Here is a 22,676-nt window from a genome sequence, read left to right as displayed (position 1 = left end):
CTCCAAGCTTCCCTCATTCCCATAGTAATCATTTGATCCGGGAATGCGAACTATGCACAATTTCATAGATATAATGCCACATGAAACTGTCCTGGTTCCTGAACGATAAAGGGTCTTCGGGGAATCGTTATTTCCCATCCAATGTACACACATCCGTTCAATGGCTCGGGCCGAGAGTATAATACCATTTGATGAAGTATTATTTCAAATTCAGGCGTCATTATGCTCCATTCTTTGGCAACTTCAGCCACGCCACTCCGCTGCGGCATCATCCCTCGGAGAGGAAGGGAACGCCTACTCCGGTCCATTCGATTCGTGACCAATCAATAGTTCAATTCCAGTCGTGAAGGAACGAGGAAGGAGGAAAACTTCATCAGGCAAGTCATAAAATTTAATTAGAAAAGCATTTCTCCAGCGAGCGACTCAAAGTTGGAATACAAATACAAAAATCTCTTTTATTGTTTTATGGCTGAGCAAAAAGGAAATAAAATAAAAGGACTGATGGACAGGGGCAGGAGCAAGGGAGAGACAAGACCAAAGCCGAGTGGCGAGAGCCGAGAGCCGAGAACCATGGTCCTTCGTCTAGGGAACAATTTCAGACGAGTCAGACGAGCAGCAGCAGGTGCGAATGAACAGGACTCTTCCCTCATGCCTGATGTGGTTGTGGGGCGGGGGGCGAGAAAATCAATCGTGCTGAAAAATCAAAGGAAATATACATCCACACAGACCCATATAAAAAGATATGTATGTACGAGTACGGGTATATAAAGCTTTATATATTTTCCTTTCTTCTTAAGATTTTTTCCTTTTTTTTCGATTTTATTTCACAGCAAATTTGCGCGACGCGTTGAAATGTGGGCGTGACATTGCTCCCCCGCCGAAAACGCGTTTATCAAAGTCAGTTCCCGAGGGTTGCTCACCCACAAGAGGAGAGCGAGGAGAGGAGGGGAGTCGTCTGCGGCTCCTGCTGCCGCCATTCCCATCCTGTGCCCATTCTGGGCCCATCCCATACCCAGTCTAATGTGATACGCATCAATTTATGAAATTTGAAATATTATGACTGATTTTCGAGCATCCGAAATGTTCATGTGGGTTCTCCCTCTCGTTTCTGCCCGTGTCAGGCCTAATCCGGCTAACAGGTCGGAGACCAGCAGCGGAGGCGGGCCCGGGCCCAGACTCATACACAGACACGGACAAACGGCCGCAGCTTAGGTGAAAAATACTCACTGTGCAGCCGCGTACGAGGATATCATATAACTCCGCCCGGAGCCCGGAGCCCGCAGCCCGGAGTTCGGAGCTGTCGACTGGGCAAATTGGAGGAGTAACGACAACAAGGCGCTGCAACAAAGGCAATGAAATGAAGCGAGATTTCTATTTTTATGACGACACCAAATACCAAACACAATGGCGAGCGATTTAAAGTGAAGGTCTCTTCGCCCGACTGACAGCTCGGGGGGTTCCATCAGGGTTGATTGGTTTCAGCCGTCTTAAACGCAGGGCTCAGGCCAAACAGACCAGAATGGAAACGAGCACACATCAAGCCCCAGACAACCCAGACGATGGCACCAAACAATAACAGATGACAGCAAGTTCTACTATAACCCTGGGATCAGCACGAATGTACGAATATATGAATATTGGGCTCTCATTTGTGTATTTTCAGCTATCAACCAAGAGCCGAGAAGCCAAAGGAACCAAATTCCGAAGTGGCTAAGTCTTCTGCCTCTTTGTAACCTCCAGAAAGTGCGCTTTGGTGGCCATTCGGTGCGTCTTTCCATTCGGACTTCGCAGCAGATCTTCCACAATAATTGCTCCGGCATTCAACTGCTTATGCTTGGCCTCAATATGTTCCCTCACATAGTTCAGAACATCCTGAGCTAGTAGCTGGGTGCCAGGCTTCTTCACCACAGAGGCAGCGGCCTCATCGCCATTCACCTCAGCCCACACACCGAAGACACAGACCTCGGCCACGTTGGGCATCCGCGCGATCACTGTCTCTATTTCGCTGGGGTAGTACATGATGCTTTGGTACTTGAGCATGTCCTTCTTGCGGTCCACGAGATATAGAAAGCCGCCCGGGTCCATGTAGCCCAGATCGCCGGTGTGAAGCCACTGCTGAGAGTCGATCATGAGGCGCGTCTCCTCCGGATTCCCGTAGTAGCCCGACCAATGCTGGCCATTATTAAAACAAACTTCACCCATTTCAGTCGGACCCAGGGCCTCGCCCTCTTCATTGATTATCTTCACTTTGATTCCTCTTACCGGGCGGCCCACGGAGTTGGGTTTTTCGTCATAATGATGGTTCAAGCATCCCAGGCTGTTCATCTCCGTCAAGTTGTAGCTGAAGACCAGACAATCCGCCTGCCGAAGCCGACTCCGCATCCGCTGCTGCATCTCCACGGAGCAGCTAGTGCCTCCATAAACGTAGTGCCGAATGCTCGACAGATCAGATGCCTCGAACTCCGGACAGCTCACCAGCATGGCCAGTTGGGCAGGACTCTGCACCAGGAAGGTTATTCTGTGCTCCTCGATAATACGGCACAGAAAGGCAGGATCGAACTGGTTGTCGGCAATAATGCTTCTTGTGCTGAACACTCCAGCGTTGATGCAAACGGAGAGTCCCGAGAACCAGTCCAGGGTGCTGTGGGAGTACTGAACAACGTCGATCGTCATGGGACTACCCAGCGAATCAGAACATAAAGATACTCCAATCAGTTGGATCCAATTATTCGACTTACTTAACTTACGAGCAGCTCCACAGAATCTGCTGGCTGTTCGTGAAAGTGACTGCCTTGGGCACGCCCGTGGTCCCTGAGGAGCAGAGAATGGCCAGGGTCTGGTCGGGGCCCTGCTCCAGCTGGGAGGGCTGGAAGTTATCCTCAATGGGTGTGGTCAGGATATCCTGAATGCGAAGGCAGCCCAACGAGTGATGCCGCATGCTAATGATTGTGGAGTCCAGCTGGAGGGTTTCGGTGGCTGCCAGCACTCTCTCGTACTCGTCCCCGTCGCAGAAGATCAGACGGGGTCTGGTGATTCTGAACAGCTTCTCTATGGTCTCCTGCTCGTAGGAGATGTTGAGGGAGTGGAACGGCACACCGTTGAAGAAGCAGGCATAGGCCACGGCCACCAGATGCGTGGTGTTCCTGGCCATGAGGCCCACAATATCCGTTTGCTTTAGGCCCAGTCCCCGCATGTAGCTAGCCACTCGCATCGCATTGAAACGCACCTCCTCACGGGTCAGCGCCGTCTTCTCAGTGGCTGATATCTGGAAGGGATTTGTTGACATTTGAATTGTTTTCCTCGTTTAATGAACTAAACAGCATGCGAGGGAGTACCTGTGCTATGAGCTGTGGGTGCCTTTCCATCTCCCGGAATATGATCTGCCCAATGGAGAGATGAGGTGCGAAGTAGTTTGATCTTTCGCCTCCACTCCACACTTTGAGCTTGTCATCGTAGGTGATGTGCGGATAGAAGGGCATTCTGTGGTCTATCAGTTATCGGTATAGCATTTAAACTGTTTGCATATCGTGCTTGAGGTCCGTTTTATAGAGTATTCGGCCTGACAGCCGAAGAATATAACAAATTAGAGTGGAAAAAAAGCTTTACCCCCTTTGTGGGAACTGATGAGCGTCGCGGGGGGCCTGGTTTAGCCGGTGTATTTTTGCATACCTTCACACAGTCGCTTGGATAATGGGATTCAAGCTTTTCGACATTCTCCCACGTTGAGGCTATTCCGGTGATCACTGAAATTCCCCGTACCGGGCACACGTGTAGTGTGAGGCAGGGCCATGTATAATGTTTTCTTTCCCAGGATTTCGGAGTATTTGCACCCGCAATCAAATTTACTACGTGCTATAATTGAGAACTTATCGTTTCTCTGACCCCGAGTTCAGTCGTCGCTTCTATAAGAGGAGGCCAGCAGCCACGAATCGCAAACACTTTGAAACTTTGCCGATAAGTGATAGACCTCATAATGCCGTTCTATCCGCAAATAACCTACGATGACAATCTCAAAGTGTGGAGTGGAGGCGAAAAATCAAACTACTTCGCACCTCATCTCTCCATTGGGCAGATCATATTCCGGGAGATGGAAAGGCACCCAAAGCTCATAGCACAGGTACTCACTCGCATGCTGTGTAGTTCATTAAACGAGGAATACAATTCAAATGTCAACCAATCACTTCCAGATATCAGCCACTGAGAAGACGGTGCTGACCCGTGAGGAGGTGCGTTTCAATGCGATGCGAGTGGCTAGCTACATGCGGGGACTGGGCCTAAAGCAAACGGATATTGTGGGCCTCATGGCCAGGAACACCACGCATCTGGTGGCCGTGGCCTATGCCTGCTTCTTCAACGGTGTGCCGTTCCACTCCCTCAACATCTCCTACGAGCAGGAGACCATAGAGAAGCTGTTCAGAATCACCAGACCCCGTCTGATCTTCTGCGACGGGGATGAGTACGAGAGAGTGCTGGCAGCCGCCGAAACCCTCCAGCTGGACTCCACAATAATTAGCATGCGGCATCACCCGTTCGGCTGCCTTCGTATTCAGGATATCCTGACCACACCCATTGAGGATAACTTCCAGCCCTCCCAGCTGGAGCAGGGCCCCGACCAGACCCTGGCCATTCTCTGCTCCTCAGGGACCACGGGCGTGCCCAAGGCAGTCACGATTACGAACAGTCAACAGGTTCTTTTGACCTTTTTGTATGTAGAAAATAACTAACTAATTCCTTATATATGTCTCGTCTCCAATATATTTATTGTTCTTCCCAGTCGTCTGACCTCCAATGATGTGCAATATACGCACAGCACCCTAGACTGGATTTCGGGACTCATAACCATCATTAGCGCTGGGGTATTCAGCACTACGAGCATTATAGCCGACAATGTTTTCGATCCTGCGTGCATGTGTCGTATGATCGAGGAGTACAAGATCACATTCATCTTTCAGTGTCCCTCGCATATGGCCATGCTGGCCAACTGTCCGGAATTCGAGTCATCCGATCTGTCAAGCATTCGGTTCTACATTTATGGCGGATCCAACTGTTCCTTGGAGGTTCAGAGCCGTATTCGAAGTCGCCTAAGCCACGACTGCCTGCACTTTGCGTACGCGGTGACGGAGCTGAACAGCGTGGGCTGCACAAACCTCCACTTTGACGAGAAACCCAACTCCGTGGGCCGGCCGATAAGGGGAATCAGTCTGAAGATAATCAATGCACAGGGCGAGGCCCTAGGACCAAATGAAACGGGTCAAGTCTGCTTCCATAATGGTCAGAATTGGTCGGGGTACTACGGGAACCCAGAAGAGACTCGCATAGTGAGGGACTCCCAGAAGTGGCTGCACACTGGAGATCTGGGGTATATGGACGGTGATGGCTTCCTGTACATAATCGATCGGCAAAAGGACATGCTCAAGTACCACAACATCATGTACTATCCCAGCGAGATAGAGACAGTGATCTCCCAGATGCCTAACGTGGCCGAGGTCTGTGTCTTCGGCGTTTGGGATGCAGTCAATGGCGATGAGGCTGCCGCGTCTGTGGTGAAGCGGCATGGCTCCGCTCTGCACGCCCAGGATGTTGTGGACTACGTAAACGAGTCCATCGATGCCAATTACAAGAAACTGAACGCAGGAGCCATCATTGTGGACGATCTGAAACGCAGTGCCAATGGAAAAACCAATCGACATGCAACCAGAGCTCACTTCCTGGAAGTCACCACCAGGAGACGTTCGGAGAACATGAGATACAGTGATCGATCGGAACAGTGCTAATTATACCCGTACTCAAAAAAGAGTTAAGGGGTATATTAGATTTGTGGTAAAAGTGGATGTGTGTAACGCAGAGAAGGAAACGTTTCCGACCCCATAAAGTATATATATTCTTGATCAGCATCAATAGCCGAGTCGATATAGCCATGTCTGTCTGTCTGTCTGTCTGTCTCGATGAGCGCCTAGATCTCAGAGACTATAAGAGCTAGGGCAACCAAATTTGGTTTCCAGACTCATGTGATATTCCACTGCTACAAACACTGCTGTATTTCAAAATTTCGCCCCGCCCCCTTCCGCCACCGCAAAGGACGAAAATCTGTGGCAGGCACAATTTTCAATATACGCTAAAACTAAAAACGCAGTATCGTAGAGAATGCCCATATCTACCAGACTGCTGAATCTGAATCAGATCGGATCATAATTATAGCCAGAATGAAGAAATGAATTTTCAGTAGCTTCCTCTGCCCCTCCTGCCAACAACCAAGCAACTCATTTTCCTTCTCGCTCGCACACCCCTAGCGGAGGAGATGTAGAATATACATAATACATGTAGATGTAGATAACAGATGTAGCAAACAAATGTAAAATGTAAAATTTTTTTTTTTTAATTCTAAAGTTCTAAAAAATCATATGCTCAAAAATGTATATGCTGACTGAGTACGGGTATAAGTAGAGTAGCTTCCCCAGAAGCGACTCACACGTTCCTTCTCGTTTTTATTTGTAATTTGGGCTTACGTATCTTAAATGATTTTAGATAATAAATAAAAATTATAAATCTTTAAAGGACAGAAACAAAACCCAATACTATAATAAGTATGATTAAAAATCCCTAAGATACTTCAGTTAGAGTACTTTAGTATTGCGATAGATATATGGCAACAGAATTTCAGGTAATACAATTTATAGAGAAGGTTTAATCCTTAATTTCCAGAGTCCACCTCTAGGTTGAGAATATCGAAATAATATTTCACACATTAAGAATATTTTTACTCGCTACTTAAAGAGTATGGAGCTATATATATTAGTCGATTTTCTGATACGATAAAGTATATATATTATTGATCATTCCGTCTTGTTTAACTCCTGCTTCCCAGAGACTAGCAGCTAGAGCAATCAAATTTTGTTTGCAGACTGTAATATGCCTGAGATATCATACTGAAACAAGTGTACCAATAATTGTACCATTGTTCCTCTCTCTGTCTCTATGTTTCACACTTTTCGCCGTACAGTGCGCGCCTTTTGGCGGTGAGTGTGTGTTATATAATTGCCTATTGGTGGAAATAGAGAGAGATATACATATGTACATACACTGATAGAAAAAAGGCATAGTAAAAATATCTACAATCATATTTGAATTTAAAATGCCATTTTTAAATACAAACATAGTAAAATTTAATAGAATTCACTTTGATTCAAATATAAATGTATTCAAAATGCTTTTTTAATACGGTCATATTTAACTAAATACAAAACACTCAAAATAACTAAAATATATTAAATTTGTAGTTTAATATGTTTCATATTTAAATTGAATATTATTATGACATGATTTCAAAATTTTTCTTTTAAAATCCAAAGGAAAAACTTTTTATTTTAAATATTCCATATTAAATGAAATCAAATATTTTTTGTATTTATTTAACTATGTTTATATTATTTTTTTATGTCCCTCGAATTCCCAACTGGTTCCAGCTGCTGCCGCCTTGAATGCACAGTAAAATTACTTAGCGCAGGGGCTAATCACAACCAATGCAGCGATTCGATTATTTCTAGTTGAAAACTTTAACCAATTCACACCATGAGGACTTGAAATGTAATTTGCGTACGCAAAATAATAACCAATACGTTAAAAATGAATATAAATATGAAAAGTACTCATATTGCGATTATTTCTAGTTGAAAACTTTAACCAATTCACACCATGAGGACTTGAAATGTAATTTGCGTACGCAAAATAATAACCAATTGTTAAAAGGAATATAAATATAAATATGAAACATATTAGATTAAATATTAAACATATTAAATTAAATATGAAGCATATTAACATTAAATATGAAACATATTAAATTTGAATATAAAACATATTAAAGTTAAATATGAAAAATATTTAATTTAAATATGAAATATATTAAATTTAAATTTAAGTGAAAAATATTCAATTTTAATACAACCACCTTGGATGAAAATCAATGGCATAAATATTAAAACTAAGTGAAAATATTAAAATTTCAGGGCTTTTTTCTATCGGTGTAGGTATATATATATATTCATCGGATGGTGGGATATTAAAACAGCTGGAACCTAGAACATTAGGTAGAATTTGTGAAAATATGGCATGGAAATTGCAATTCAGTTAATTTTTTCGATTGTAAATGGAACCCTGTCTGAAAACAATTCGTGGCTTTCATTTTATCGACCTCTTTAGTGGCCTTTAGCGGCAATTAATAATTTTTGTAAGTTTTACGTCGAGGGATTATGGGCCAACAAAAAGATAGAGAGAGAAAGAACGCTCAAAGTGTATGTTTTTTCTGTAAAAACTTTATCCTCTATGATGGTGTTCAAAAACAAACTAAGAATCCACTGCCAACACTATATCTCGTATATATTTGATAGTTTAACAACACTGAAACGTTTTGCAGCATTTTTTTTTCGCAGTGAATCGGCACTTTTCAGCAGAAGCAGAAGGGCAGGTGTCCGATAAGAAGAAAAGAGCATAAAACCGAATTGGAATTAAAGAGGAAAGAGAAAAATACGCCCTAGAGTGCTACTCCCATCAGTCAATCTCTGAGGTGTAAGTAAATATTACATCCCATTGGCTTTAATCTGGACAGAAAAAAGAACACAATTTTCACAGAATTTCCCTTTTAGTTTTGTTCTGTCCCCAAATGTCCCTGTCAAAATTGAAGCAGCAGGAAATGGATTTATCCAACGGAAACGTGATGGAGTTGCGTCCAATAAAGAAAATTTCAGGAGGCAAGATCGATGCAGCCGCCCTCAAGGAGCGCAGCAAAGGCCGCAAATATGAGGAGCCAAAGGCCCCAATGATCAGCCGCTGGAAGCCCATTGATGACCTGTCCCTGTTGACGGCCATGGATCGGGTGAATGACCTCAAGATTGTGCATCGTGTCTGCAAATTCTCGTGCATGTTCTCGCTGAAGGAGGTGCATCAGCGGTGGCAGGCGCTCCTCTACTCGCCCATGGATTCGCAGACGGCCATGTCGGCCATCGAGAATCTACACCCGGAGACGGCGGCCGCCGTTAGGGCCCAGACGATACTCAGTCCCGAGGAGGAGAATATCATCATGACCATCAAGAGCACGGAAGAGCCCACTCTGGCGCAGTTTCAGGAGCTGCTCGATCAGAATGCGGCCATCTTTTTGCGCGAACGCACCGCCCACTATCTGCACATTTACTGGCGGGATCTCTGCAAGTATATGCTGCTGCCCGATCAGGTGATTCCGGCGGGCGCAGAGGTGCCCTATATGCAGAGCTTCTCCGAGGCCGAGGCGGATGCTTTCCATGTCGATGTCAATGAGCCCGTCGACGAGGCCCTGGAGGCCGAGCTGGAGCTTCAGAATCGTCGCAACAAGCGCTACATTCGTCTGCTGGAGAACGAAATATCCCGTATGTCCGTCCTGGTGGACTGTGGCCGTGGTCCCCGCGAGCTGGACAACAATACGATTGCCTGTCTGTGCGGCCATCGGGTGCGCTTTCTGATGCAACATCAGGAGATTAACTTTGGGCGCGACGGCAAGGAAGGTTCCGACTGGAAGGTGGATGTGAACCTGGCACTGGAGGGTCCTGCCGAGAAGGTGTCCCGTCTCCAGGGCACCATTAAGCTGCGCAACGATGGCATCATCTTCATTGCCAATGCGGGCAAGCGGGACATCTTTGTGCAGGGCGAACCCCTGCTGACGGGCCAAAAGACACGGCTCGAGGACAACATGTTGGTGGAGATATGCGGCCTGACCTTCACGTTTATGATTAACCCCGACGCCATCGATGCCGTCCGCACACAGTGCGCCAAGACATCGGAACCATTGAAGTAATCTGTCATCGATACAGAATCTGATCTGAAACAGAGAGCCAAGTACGGAAGAGCAGGCTTAATCGTGCGAGTACCTGTAATAATCATAGATTTTTAATTAACGAAAATACACGATATGAAAATGTTTGCTACGTGAATATTCCCTGGAAAATGTACGAAAATCGTACGACTAGAGGGGTGCATATAGTCGAGTGCCATATGTGCTTTGTTCGTTCAGTGCAAAATCGGCACGAAAAAGCACGATGAATAATTTATTCGCGCAAGAAACAAACAGACGATCAGATGTTCCGTCCAAGCGAATCGTAAATCGTAATCGCAAGCCGGACCCGCTTTTGGAATGCATTGGAATGCATTGTTGAAGTTGAATAAAAATATGATCTAACAAAAATTACCTATAATATGTCGTGTACATTGATAGAAATAAGGCATAGTAAAAATGGCAAGACTCATATTTTAATTTGATATGTGATTTTTAAATACAAACTTAGTAAAATTAAATAGAATTCACTTTAATTCAAATATAAATGTATTAAAAAGGATTTTTAATTAATATTTGATTTTAATACAAAACACTTTAAAATAACTATAACATATTAAATTTGTAGTTTAATATGTTTCATATTCATATGGAATATTATTATGACTAAATTTGAACATTTTTATTTTGAATATTAAATGCAATTAAATCTTTTTCGTATTTGTTTATATTTATGTTTATATGTTTTATGTTTATATTTATTTTGTATGTCCTTCGAATTCCCAGCTGGTTCAAGCTGCTGTCGCTTTCAATACAAGTGTCAGGAGCAGTGAACTTATCTTTGCGCAGGGGCAATATCACAACCAATTCAGTTTTACTTAGGTTGAGATTATTTCTAGTTGAAAACTTTAACTAATTCATTTAAACATAAAACATATTCCCTTCTAATATGAAATATTTTTAAAATAAATATGAAACATATTCAATTTAAATATGAAATATACTAAATTTAAATATAAAATATATTAGATTTAAGTATAAAATACATTAAATTTAAATATAAAATATATTAATTCAAATATTTCCATATTTATATCAAAATTTAAGTGAAAAATATTCAATTTTAACAAAACCACTCTTGGATTAAAATCAATGGCCTAAATATTAAAATCTAAGTGAAAATATTAAAATTTCAGGGATCTTTTCCATGGGTGTACTTAAACCTTACTTAAACGGGCGTGTTAGTGCTTGTTGGATATTTTCATTTTCGTGCCGAGTTGGGTCGTGTCCATTCCCTTCATTCACCCATTCACCCTCTCCCTTTCTGCATACTTTGGGGGGCTACTTGGAACTATCATTAGCGTCCGTGCATCACCATCATCTTTTGGCTTCCTCTTGGCTTCTTATACCCGTACTCAAAAAAGAGTTAAGGGGTATATTAGATTTGTGGTAAAAGTGGATGTGTGCAACGCAGAGAAGGAAACGTTTCCGACCCCATAAAGTATATATATTCTTGATCAGCATCAATAGCCGAGTCGATATAGCCATGTCCGTCTGTCCGTCCGTCTGTCCGTCTGTCCGTCTTGATGAGCGCCTAGATCTGAGAGACTATAAGAGCTAGATAAACCAAATTTGGTTTCCAGACTCATGTGATATCACACTGCTACAAGTGTATTTCAAAATTTCGCCCCGCCCCCTTCCGCCCCCACAAAGGACGAAAATCTGTGGCAGGCACATTTTTAAAGATACGATAAAACTGAAAGCGCAGTATCGTAGAGAATGACCATATCTATCAGATTCCCGAATCTGAATCAGATCGGATTATAATTATAGCCAGAATGAAGAAATTTTCAGTTGCTTCCCCCCGCCCCTTCCGGCAAACAACAACGCAACTCATTTTCCTTCTCGCTCGCACACTCTGCCGCGTTCAGTGCGCGAGCAACCCCTAGCGGAGGAGATGTAGAATATAAATGGTACATGTACAATCTACATGTTAGATGTGGAATATACATTGTAGATGTAGATAACAGATGTAGCAAAAAAATGTAAAATGTAAAATTTTTTTTTTAATTCTAAAAAATTATAAGCTCAAAAATGTATATACTGACTTAGTACGGGTATAAGTAGAGTCGCGTCCCCAGAAGCGACTCACACGTATCTTCTTGTTTTTCTTTGGTTCTTTCTTATTTTACCCCATCACCGTTCTGTCTTCTCTCATTAGAAGTACAAGAAAAATTTATAGATATGCGCAGTCCGCTTTGATAATGTTTTCATTGTTTTTTCGAATGATTTCCGACTTAAGGAAAAGGCTGAATTTGGGACTTAAAGCCTTTTGATCTTCTGAACATTCAGAAAGTGGTCCTTGTTGGCGCGTCGATTCGTTTTGCCATTCCCACTTCGCTTTAGATCATCTACAATGATGACTCCAGCGTGTAATTCTTTATACTTGGCACCGATGTGTTCCTTTACAAAGTCCGAAACGTCCTGGGCGACCAGATTGGTGCCGTGCCTCTTCACCACACAAGCTGCGGCCTCATCGCCATTGACTGCATTCCAAACGCCGAAGACACAGACCTCGGCCACGTTAGGCATCTGGGAGATGACTGTCTCTATCTCGTTGGGATAGTACATGATGTTGTGGTACTTGAGCATGTCCTTTCTGCGGTCCTCTATAAAGAGGAAGCCATCTTCATCCACGTAGCCCACATCTCCGGTGTGAAACCACTGCTGAGAGTCGCGAATTAAACGCGTCTCCTCTGGATTGCCATAGTAGCCAGCCCAATGCTGGCCGTTGAACAGGCACACTTCACCCACTTCGTGTGGGCCCAGAGCCACACCCTCTTCATTGATTACCTTGATCTTATTGCCAGCGACTGGGCGACCCACTGAGTTGGGCTTTTCATCAAAGTGAAGGTTCAAGGTGCCAGTGCCGTTCAGCTCTGTTATGGAGTAGCTAAAGATCAGACCTCCCTGGAGGCGGCTACGGACACGCTTCTGAACATCCAGGGAGCAGCGGGAGCCCCCAAAAATGTAATGCTCAATGCTCGACAGATCAGCGTCTTCGAATTCCGGACAGTTGGCCAGCATTGCCATGTGGGAGGGACACTGAAAGACTAGCCCGATCTTGTACTCTGGGACCATACGACACATGAAGGCGGGAGCAAAGTCATTGTCAGCTATTATATTTGTAGTGCTGAACACTCCAGCGTTGATGATGGAGGAAAGGCCCGAAAACCAATCCAGGGTGCTGTGCGTGTACTGAACCACATTGGTGGTCACGAGGCTGCGAGAGGAGACTGTCAATAGTAGGAACCAGGATGGATCAAGCATTCTGATGGACTTACAAGCCGGGGAAGATGCAATTCTGACTGTTGGTTGCAGTCACCGCCTTGGGCACGCCCGTGGTCCCTGAGGAGCAGAGAATGGCCAAGGTCTGGTTGGGGCCCTGCTCCAGCTGGGAGGGCTGGAAGTTATCCTCAATGGGTGTGGTCAGGATATCCTGAATACGAAGGCAGCCGAACGGGTGATGCCGCATGCTAATTATTGTGGAGTCCAGCTGGAGGGTTTCGGCGGCTGCCAGCACTCTCTCGTACTCATCCCCGTCGCAGAAGATCAGACGGGGTCTGGTGATTCTGAACAGCTTCTCTATGGTCTCCTGCTCGTAGGAGATGTTGAGGGAGTGGAACGGCACACCGTTGAAGAAGCAGGCATAGGCCACGGCCACCAGGTGCGTTGTGTTCCTGGCCATGAGGCCCACTATATCCGTTTGCTTTAGGCCCAGTTCCCGCATGTAGCTAGCCACTCGCATCGCATTGAAACGCACCTCCTCACGGGTCAGCACCGTCTTCTCAGTGGCTGATATCTGGAAGGGATTGGTTGATATTTTAATTGTTTTCCTCGTTTGATTAATTAAACAGCATGCGAGTGAGTACCTGTGCTATGAGCTTTGGGTGCCTTTCCATCTCCCGGAATATGATCTGCCCAATGGAGAGATGGGGTGCGAAGTAGTTTGATTTTTCGCCTCCACTCCACACTTTGAGATTGTCATCGTAGGTGATTTGCGGCTCGTACTGCATTCTCCAAGCGGTTAGTTTCAACTGTTGGCAATTTGTGCTCGCGATCCCATTTATAGAGCTGATATACCACAAGTAGTAGAATTTGGAAAGGCAGGCGACGAATCTTTTATGCGAATCTATATTTAAGTACACATAAGAATCGAAACAAGAATAATAATTATATAATATAACAATACAATAATAATAATAATAATACCCAATAAGAATCGGGTAGGGGTCTGACCGGGCTCTAGAGTTAAGTCCTAGTAATCTTTTGATCTGGATTCAGTTAAGATATACCCTTGCTCTTTACAATTACTGGGTGTATAAATATTCCATAAATATATTGAAATTCAGAGGCTAAAGAACGTGTCGAAATGTTATTATATTATTTTCTATTACGTAGCCGAAAAAAACACTGTCCAACATAAATACTTTTCTTTGGCAACAGACTGATTTTTATAATTTTTTGGTTTTTCGAATGTTGCCTTGTTTTTTTTTTTTAGCAAGAGAAGAGATTTTTAATTTTTAATTTTTTAACAGGTGCAGATGTGTGGCAACCCGGATCGCGGCCCCTGGGGGCCAGCAACAACCTCGAGACGAGATGGCAGCTCCAGCAACGGTCTCTCGACAAGTTAGCAGCTTCAGCAACTACGACGACACGCGACAGACATTGTAATCAAATATTAAGATAGGTTATACTAAACGACAGATAGAGCGTACATTGGCCAAGCCGCCAAAGTGGTGACCCCTACGTTAAAAACACGGCGCAAAACAGCACTATTTTTGCGTTCTTCGACCAAAAGCAAACCGGCAGAAGACGACAAGTTCTACGACGCAATAAACATGGCGAACACGGAGGCCACACTAAACGGTTAAGAGAGCAACTGCAGCAACTTCAACTAGTAAACGCACAGCCACAGCTGCAACTCAAAACTTAGCTCAAATCGTCATCCCAAAATTCAACAAACGAATCCGACACTTTGGTTCGCGCAACTAGAGCGCCCCTTAGTTTACACAATGTGGTGCGCGACGACAACAGTTTGACCTGGTGTCAGTACAACTGGAGGAAGATGCAGCCCGTGCAACGGATCTCATACTCGGCCACCTACTGACAACAAGTACGACGCAATGAAGCGTCGGCTGCTCGAAACTTTTGGCGATCAGGGATCGAAATGAGACGACTCCTCCGGGGTGGCGACATGACTGGGAAGAAGCCGTCGGAGACTTGACTCACTTGCGTCGCTTAGCACCTGCTAGTGGGTGCGAAGCCGTAATCGAAACCTTTTCTTCACTGAGTTACCTTCGTCGATTCGCCCACCCTTTCGGTTTGGGAGGGAACGACCTGGACAAGCTGGCAGTTGCCGACAGAGGAACAGCGCTATCGACTCAATAGGTGTTATGTCGACTTAACCCAAGCCCGCTGAGCAAAGGCAGCACAGCGTGGAGTCGGTAAGTAGCAACAATCCAAATTTAAAGACGTTGCTGCGCCTGCACATTCTAACGCAGAAGGTTTAAAGCTACAAGCGATTCCAGTCGACGATTATATCCAAGTCATCAGACCGGGTTTTCCTGATTCGGATTAATGGAAAGGAGACAGCCATTTCAATCGACCGGCTTAAGCCAGCATTTATAGCAAACGACGAGACCAGCCCTACGGAAGATCAGCAGTCGAATGTGCCGCGGACATATGCAGAAATCAAACCTAAAGATTGGCACTTCTAGGGGGAGTACTGTGGCAACCCGGACGCGGCCCTCTGGCAGGGCCAGCAACAACCTCGGACGGATGGCAGCTCCAGCAACGGTCTCTCGACAAGTTAGCAGCTTCAGCAACTACGACGACACGCGACAAGACATTGTAATCAAATATTAAGAAATAAAGAGTTATACTAAACGACAGATAGAGCGTACATTGGCCAAGCCGCCAAAGATGAGCAACAAGCAGCGCCATCTGTGCTTCGTTTCACCAGCATCCAGCTTGTGTCAGCGAATGGGTAGTAATAATGGTAGTATTTTGATTTTGTACTTTACCCCCTTTACAGCACTAATCGCTGCTTAAACACAGAGGCACTTTTGAGTGATTCCGTTCAATTATACCGCAAAATATCGTGTTGAAATAGAGCTAAGACTGTTTATATACATAAAATATGCATATTAAAATTAGGTTACTGCCGCCAGTGCATACCTGGATAACTACAGAAAGATGGAAATAATGTCCAATCAGTTGTTAGGCTCGAAAATTAAATGACCTTGTGGGCCACATAAAGGGCCAGACAAGCCAAAATCAAAATGAACTTCTTTCTAAAAAAAAGACTCGGATCGAATGTTCGCTTTAAACTATTAAATCGATCGGGTTCTGGGGCTTATATAGGATCGATTTTCTGACATTAAATGGCATTTCACCAGTTAATCAAAAACAACTCCACAACAGTCTGACCCCTATTGTGAGTGGTACCAACAATGGGGTTGCCTTTTCTGGATAGCAATAGAGTAAAGCGATACAATCGATATCGCCCTATACAGCTATAAATAGATGCGTCTTTTATGCCCACTTGTAATCCAATATGGAATATGTGTAATCCAATTGAAAATAATGAAATGCCCCTAGCAGGGACAATGAAAAAGTTGCCTTCTTCAGTTTCTTTAATAATTCTATATTGAACGATCAGGGATCGTATCTGTAGCGGAAACCAAGGCGTAGATAAAGGTTTTAACATGCATCTCAAAAGTATACAATAATTTCAGCTTGATTTATTTCTTATGTGGAGATGGGAAGCTGATTGGGTCTCAGTCGCAGGATAACTGAAAGTTATCCAGGTGCAGTGTGAATGTAACAAACTATCAATATTAAGCTATATAGATGAAAACTGGATGGATTATCCTTCTCAAGTGTTTCTAATTGGTCCATTCCAGCCGTATAAAAACACCTGTCAACTAAGATACCTCTTCATCGACAGACTGGTGTTAAAATTTTTTAGTTTTTCGACTGTTATAAAATACAAATTAGGAACAATTTTTTTTTGTAGCAAAAGAACAGATTTAAATTTTTTTAAACAAATGAGCAACAAACAGCGCCATCTATGCTTTGTGTTCGCAGCAGCCAGCAGCAGCTTTGTGTCTGCATGCAAGCAAAAACGATTTTTTTTATACTATTTCTAGTATTTTTGAGTATTTTCAAACTGTTGCCAAAGTCCTAGCAGCATGCTGTTAGCAACTGAACATGTCGCCAATGTCATAACAGCATGTTGCCAACAACTTAACATGTTGCCAAAGTACTTGCAGCATGTGTCTGCAGCAAACTTTACAGATTTAAAATCTATCGCTATGGCGATAAATGCCGCCCATCTCTAGTTGAGAAAGACGTAGTGAATACGGTCACACTGCGACGCCTTGCTCGTCGCACGAACTAGCTCAAGTTCCTTTGAGAACTGAACAATTGCAGAGTTCCATAAACAGGCGCAGCGGGAATATGGCGCCACGGAGCATGTTGCTGGCAACATCAAAGTCCTAGCAGCAACAGCCTGCCAACAACATAAAATGGATATTAATGTATATAATAATGGATATTATGGAATCTACTCAGTCTCTGTTTTAAAGATATTAACGAAATTTTGCAGCTCACTGGTACCAATAATAGGTATCAGAACCGGGATAAATGTATTTATAAAACACAAAATATTTGCATTAATAGGTAAAAAAACATGTCAATCTACGATAAAATGATTATTAATGTTGCAATGGAGCTTGAAGAAACTTGGTTGACCAGCAACACTGACGTTACATTTAGTCAACATTTACGTTTTATGCTTTGGCCGTTTTTGTTTGAACCTTTTTATGTAAACAATGCAATACAATAGAGTTCTAAAAACTAGCCAATGCTGAACAAAATTGATTGAGGAATCGGATAAAATTATTTGTTTAGGGCTGAGAGGGCCAACTGGCTAGTAATATTAAACTGAATATCAAAATCATGGAATACGATTTCAATCAATAAAATAGAACGTTATCCCATTGTCGACCAGGGGGGTATTTATTATATCCACAAAATTTATGTAACTTTAACTTATTTTACGCATTACAAGTGAAAGATGTCGGTGGTCATTTTTGTTTTTTAAGTAAATAGGAAAATGCAGCTACAAGAAGCCTTTACAAACAGTATTCTTTTCCGCGGTTTAACAATGGGTGCTCAATGTTTTAAATAGAGGTGTGTTAAGTGGGTTAAGTTCGTTTGTTATCGTTATCGGCACGGTCGTCTATTGAAAGAAATTGCTAATTTTTATTAACAAAATAAAATACGATGCATGGCCGTGTGAAAGTGCGCACCACGGAGGAGGAGCGGGAGCGCAAGAAGAAGGAACACGCGCTGAAGGTGCGGGCCTACCGGGCGGCCATGGGACGGATACTCAAGAAACGCGATGCAGGAGAACTGGATGACGAAATGCTCGGCCTGACGGTGCAAATCCTGCAACGCAATCCGGACGTGAGCACGCTGTGGAACATTCGTCGGGAGTGTGTGCTGGCGAAGACCAAGCAGCTGTCAGATGCAGGGGCAGAGTCCAACAAGTCCGACGAGGTGCAGGTGGAAGCGGAAGCAGAAGCAGTGGCAGAGGTGGTGGAGAAGCCTGTGGAACGGGAAGATAAGCTGCAAGCAGTGTACGACCAGGAACTGACCCTCACCGAACAGTGTCTGATGGTCAATCCGAAGTCATACAATGCCTGGCACCATCGCTGCTGGACCCTGGAGCAGAATCCGCAGGCAGACTGGCAGCGAGAGGTGCAGCTCTGCAACAAGTATCTGAAGTACGATGAGCGAAACTTCCACACCTGGGACTACCGGCGCTATGTGAGCGCCAAGGCGGCCGTGCCTGCCGAGCAGGAGCTGGACTTTTGCACCGAGAAGATCAAGGTTAACTTTTCCAACTATTCCAGCTGGCATCACCGCAGCCTCCTGCTGCCGAAGCTCTACCCCAATGAGCAGCGCGACCGGCCCATGAGCGAGGAGAAGCTGCAGCAGGAGCTGGAGATGGTGCTCACCGCCGCCTTCACCGATCCCAACGACAGCAGCGCCTGGTTCTATCAGCGCTGGCTGCTGGGCGGCGGTGTCCAAGTGGATCAGGCCCCCAAGGTGGTTGCCTTCCGCGTGGGAGCGACTGGTGCAGTCGTAGCATTTAACAAACCCTGCCCAGACTTTGAACAGTTCAGGGTTGAGCTTGCCAGCAACGAGCACACATGGCAGTTGCAGTCCTGGCAGCCTGCGGACAGCAGCAGAACCACCTGGAAAACCCAGACATCGATCGACTACCACAAGGAAAGGTCCTACTCGCTGAAGCTGTCAGAGCAGGAGATCAAACTCTTGCCTCTGGCCACTGGCGATGGTGCCTTCTACTTTGTGCCCCCCAATGCTGCCTCCAGCTGCAGCAAGGAGCTGTTCGAGGAACTCCAGACGCAGCTGCAGTCCTGCTTCGATCTCCTGGAGTACGAGCCCGATAGCAAGTGGACCCTCCTGACCAGTGCCCTCCTAATGCGAGCCATCGATGTTACTGCCAATCACGAAAGAAGCCTGGACCACTTGGTGCAGCTGGAGAAGTTTGATGGCCTGCGGGCGGGCTACTACAAGGATTTGGCTGCATGCTGGACCCTGGAATTAGAGCTGGCCAAGTGGGTCACATCTGCAACGTTTCCCAAACGCTTTGAGCTAGCAGCGGAGTCAGCATTGACTGCGTTGCCTTATGGCCAATATCTGGCAATTGCTGACGAACTGGAGCTGCCCGCAGCACTCAAGGAGGAACTAGGCGATCGATTGCCCCAAACGTTTGCAGAGTTGAAATTGTAGGAGCAATCGATTAAGGTGCTCTCCCAACAACTAAGATATAAAATAAATAGCTGACCAATATCATTTTCCATTACTCAGTTAAGTTTTCCGTATGGTGATATTGTCCCACATTATACTAAAGATATAAACACATTCAATTTAGTAATTCTAACTATTTATAAATAGTTATACATACAATACATATAATATTTATGTGAATAAAGCGATCTTTGTATATACTTATCTATTCAGCATTGGAAATTCGCATTAAGGTGTTATTTATTATAACTGAAAACTAATTCGGATTATAGGACACCTTGCAAATGGAGTTGAAATGTCCCTTGAACGCCTGCCAGCTCGCTCCCATCGATTATGGCGAACGTGTTACTTTCCCTATAAGTCGGATAACCATCAATATGTCGCTGTCATGCCACCGACAATGGCTACTTTAAGCTGTCCCTCAAGCCTCAACATGGCTGAGACATACTACATACGCGGCTGTTGCCACTGCTGTCGGTGTTGCCACCGATGCTGCGATGTGTGCAACGAAGCGCTGCGAGATTTGCGGTTTTTTGGCGGCTTGGGTGGGTTGTATAAATTATGCAAGGCACTGGAGATGCCGGCGAGGCTCGCTGCGCTGCTCAATGCGCGTCCACAACATTGGCAGCCGCATGTCATTACGTGCCACAGCCGCAGGAAGGCAGCTATGCAGGGGCAAGTGACAAGGCGGGCTACCCTACCAGAGCCGAGGAACGTTTGACTGGCGTGTGAAAGGCCGCCAGACGTGCCCGAAAAGGGGTGATGGGAGAGTGGGGGGAGCGGTAGATCCCAGATGTCTTGCTTGGCTCTGCTCAGGTGTTAACGCACACGGCCGGAGGGAGGGTGGGGCGGGGCGGGGAGTGGAAACAGGTGAGGTGTGGCTATGCTGCATCTGTCACCTGGCTTGCCGCACAAGCATACACGTCGTATGCGCAATGTTTGTGCATTGGAATTTAATGGAGAAGGGGCATATGGAGCATATGGAAATGCTCGGATGACGCTTGTATTTCCTGCTGCATATCATATTAACATTAGCACACTCTTGGCATTCAAATTTCCGCCCCACTCCGATGACATTATGTATATGCGAAGCCCGTCTCAAGAACCACTCCCCTGAGCCAACATCCAACAGCCAACAGCCCAGCCCCATCATCTTAATTATGCCAATGCCATTTCTTGCAAATATTGTGCAATGGCTCCGCTCCGCTCTGCACTGCTCCGTCTTCTGCAACATCGTTCCGTTCCGTTCCGGAAAACGTGACGCTGACAGGCAGCTGCTCATTAAAATGTTTGGGGCCAATTATTAAGTCAATTGCACGACCAGGAAAGGGGGTGCAGTGCGGTGCCCTGGAGTTTGGGGCGCTGCATCTTATCTGCACGCACAGCAGCACAAACTTAATTAATGGGGCAAGTCAATGGAGGCGGACGGGAAACTGGTCCGCCGGGGATGGGGGCCCACGATAGATGCCACTCATGCTGCCATATCTAAGCCGCAAATGCAGAAGGGGTGCGCTGGCCTGGATTGTATCTCCTTCGATAGGGGTTATTTATCGTCTTGGGTGCGTTATCCTTAAGCGGTTGCGATTAAACGGATGGGAAATCAGCTAAGTTAGAGGCCCGATTTCAAGTTGTTGAGACCACAGAGTGAGTGGCTATGTACTTCGTCTCGTTTGTAATTATGCCACAAGTAATGGCGTTCTCCTTGGTTTAAGGTTCTTTGGGTGTGGTTGGCAAACGAACAAATGGATGGGATATGGACAGAAACCATCTCAGCAGACTGAGACTGTTTCTTGTAACATTTTTTAACCCAACAAAATTACTATTGGAAATATGTAGGCACAGTAACCTATTTGTAATTAGCCCACTTCAGCCCACCTTTTACCTTTCAAGTGCAGTTTCAAACAATATTTGCTTACCAGATACATTTAGCTCATCTTCTCATTGCTCTCATGCAGGAGAAGCCACTGAACTTTCGTTCAATTTTGTTGCACATTCTCGAGTTTCCCCAGTGGTTCGAAAATTCCCCCAGCACACATAATTTATACAATTTTCCATGGCAAGCAGCTCGGTACGGTTTCCTTTGCTTGGATTCGCCCCTAAATTATGTTTATATATTGCCCGATGTTCCTGCGCCCCGCTACGAGACTAGACAAAACCGAAAACGCCCGTTAGACTGAGCAGACAATGCACACAATACACATGTTTTAATGGCAGACAGTTTTTAGACGTGATAATGCAAGTGGAAAATCAGAAAAATATATTGTTGCTGTCCTGCCAGTCACCAGCAGACAACAGGCAAAAGGGGCAAAAAGGGGCAAAAAGGGGCAAGGAAAGCCACACAGAAGCAAGTCGGCAAATAAAAGAATCTACGAGATACATGGGAACGTATGTGCATACGTATGGGAAGGAGTCTTTGCACTTGGTCACAGTCCATGCGTCCCGTCCCCATTCCATTCCACATAACTGTGCAACATAATTTTCATGCTGTCTGCTCTGTGCTCTCCACTTCTTATGCTGGGATAGCTAGTCGTAGCAATGGAATGGAATGATTTCTGTCTGCAGATGTCACATAATTTTAGCTGCGAGAAATGTGTCTCAACTGTCTCGTATGCATGGAAAACTCATTACGAGCAGCTGCGGTCTGGTCAGGGGGGAGCGCGGCTATGCAAGCCCCATATCCACGACAATATCCTGATCCTTAAATAGGTTGTGGCAAATTGGTTTGTTGTCGGCCAATTGAATCGCTATCGATTGGGTGTAGGAGCGCCACCGACAGCCACCGACACCACCGACTGCCGCCTGTAGTTGTACTTTTAATTGCATAACACATATAGCACTACTCGTACTTTCACGCTTGTTGTTGCTTACACTTCACTTCAGTTCACTTGCAACTGGCAACTGGAAACTGGCAACTGGCAACTTGCAACGTGCAACATGCAACTTGGCAGGGCAAAAGTTCACTTTAACAAGT

General features: G+C 45.0%; 5 protein-coding genes across 6 annotated transcripts; 3 read left to right on the top strand and 2 right to left on the bottom strand.

Moving 5' to 3' along the window:
* Positions 1–910: 910 nt before the first annotated feature.
* LOC111068379 (4-coumarate--CoA ligase 1-like) lies at positions 911–3,494 on the bottom strand. 2 transcript variants are annotated; one of them, XM_022357827.2, is made up of 3 exons: positions 3,336–3,494; positions 2,748–3,265; positions 911–2,677 (listed from the first exon to the last, which is right to left on the bottom strand). In XM_022357827.2, exons 1-3 carry the CDS (start codon positions 3,477–3,479, stop codon positions 1,711–1,713), a joined length of 1,629 nt encoding a protein of 542 aa, XP_022213519.2. In that variant the 5' UTR covers positions 3,480–3,494; the 3' UTR covers positions 911–1,710. The 2 variants fall into 2 exon arrangements, with proteins under 2 accessions (XP_022213519.2, XP_022213520.2); XM_022357828.2 differs by lacking the exon at positions 3,336–3,494 and having other exon boundaries at positions 2,739–2,822.
* A 436-nt stretch (positions 3,495–3,930) lies between these two features.
* Positions 3,931–5,832, top strand: LOC111068390 (4-coumarate--CoA ligase 2-like). The gene is made up of 3 exons (XM_022357840.2): positions 3,931–4,117; positions 4,188–4,705; positions 4,775–5,832. Exons 1-3 carry the CDS (start codon positions 3,974–3,976, stop codon positions 5,772–5,774), a joined length of 1,662 nt encoding a protein of 553 aa, XP_022213532.2. The 5' UTR covers positions 3,931–3,973; the 3' UTR covers positions 5,775–5,832.
* Positions 5,833–8,441: 2,609 nt separating this feature from the next.
* LOC111068365 (microspherule protein 1-like) lies at positions 8,442–10,230 on the top strand. Its single transcript, XM_041595045.1, has 2 exons — positions 8,442–8,565; positions 8,643–10,230. Exon 2 carries the CDS (start codon positions 8,660–8,662, stop codon positions 9,821–9,823), a length of 1,164 nt encoding a protein of 387 aa, XP_041450979.1. The 5' UTR covers positions 8,442–8,565; positions 8,643–8,659; the 3' UTR covers positions 9,824–10,230.
* A 1,688-nt stretch (positions 10,231–11,918) lies between these two features.
* On the bottom strand, positions 11,919–13,884 carry LOC111068370 (luciferin 4-monooxygenase-like). Its single transcript, XM_022357816.2, has 3 exons — positions 13,732–13,884; positions 13,144–13,661; positions 11,919–13,082 (listed from the first exon to the last, which is right to left on the bottom strand). The coding sequence occupies exons 1-3, from the start codon at positions 13,873–13,875 to the stop codon at positions 12,122–12,124; spliced, it is 1,623 nt and encodes a 540-aa protein (XP_022213508.2). The 5' UTR covers positions 13,876–13,884; the 3' UTR covers positions 11,919–12,121.
* A 4,193-nt stretch (positions 13,885–18,077) lies between these two features.
* LOC111068295 (geranylgeranyl transferase type-2 subunit alpha) lies at positions 18,078–19,905 on the top strand. The gene has a single exon (XM_022357680.2). The coding sequence runs from the start codon at positions 18,152–18,154 to the stop codon at positions 19,685–19,687; it is 1,536 nt and encodes a 511-aa protein (XP_022213372.2). The 5' UTR covers positions 18,078–18,151; the 3' UTR covers positions 19,688–19,905.
* The last annotated feature ends 2,771 nt before the right edge of the window (positions 19,906–22,676 follow it).

The sequence above is a fragment of the Drosophila obscura genome, unplaced genomic scaffold, assembly GCF_018151105.1.
Source record: "Drosophila obscura isolate BZ-5 IFL unplaced genomic scaffold, ASM1815110v1 contig_4, whole genome shotgun sequence".
Lineage (NCBI taxonomy): Eukaryota > Metazoa > Arthropoda > Insecta > Diptera > Drosophilidae > Drosophila > Drosophila obscura.
The sequence above is the reverse complement of the archived record's forward strand: the minus strand, read 5'-3'. Positions and strand labels throughout refer to the sequence as shown.

Coding starts and splice junctions, on each gene's coding strand:
- LOC111068370 (XM_022357816.2), bottom strand. CDS start 13,875: ATGCAGTACGAGCCGCAAATCACCTACGATGACAATCTCAAAGTGTGG. Junction 13,662..13,731: donor ACCCAAAGCTCATAGCACAG/GTACTCACTCGC, acceptor AATCCCTTCCAG/ATATCAGCCACTGAGAAGAC. Junction 13,083..13,143: donor AATTGCATCTTCCCCGGCTT/GTAAGTCCATCA, acceptor CTCCTCTCGCAG/CCTCGTGACCACCAATGTGG.
- LOC111068295 (XM_022357680.2), top strand. CDS start 18,152: ATGCATGGCCGTGTGAAAGTGCGCACCACGGAGGAGGAGCGGGAGCGC.
- LOC111068379 (XM_022357827.2), bottom strand. CDS start 3,479: ATGCCCTTCTATCCGCACATCACCTACGATGACAAGCTCAAAGTGTGG. Junction 3,266..3,335: donor ACCCACAGCTCATAGCACAG/GTACTCCCTCGC, acceptor AATCCCTTCCAG/ATATCAGCCACTGAGAAGAC. Junction 2,678..2,747: donor CAGATTCTGTGGAGCTGCTC/GTAAGTTAAGTA, acceptor TTCGCTGGGTAG/TCCCATGACGATCGACGTTG.
- LOC111068365 (XM_041595045.1), top strand. CDS start 8,660: ATGTCCCTGTCAAAATTGAAGCAGCAGGAAATGGATTTATCCAACGGA.
- LOC111068390 (XM_022357840.2), top strand. CDS start 3,974: ATGCCGTTCTATCCGCAAATAACCTACGATGACAATCTCAAAGTGTGG. Junction 4,118..4,187: donor ACCCAAAGCTCATAGCACAG/GTACTCACTCGC, acceptor AATCACTTCCAG/ATATCAGCCACTGAGAAGAC. Junction 4,706..4,774: donor CAGGTTCTTTTGACCTTTTT/GTATGTAGAAAA, acceptor TGTTCTTCCCAG/TCGTCTGACCTCCAATGATG.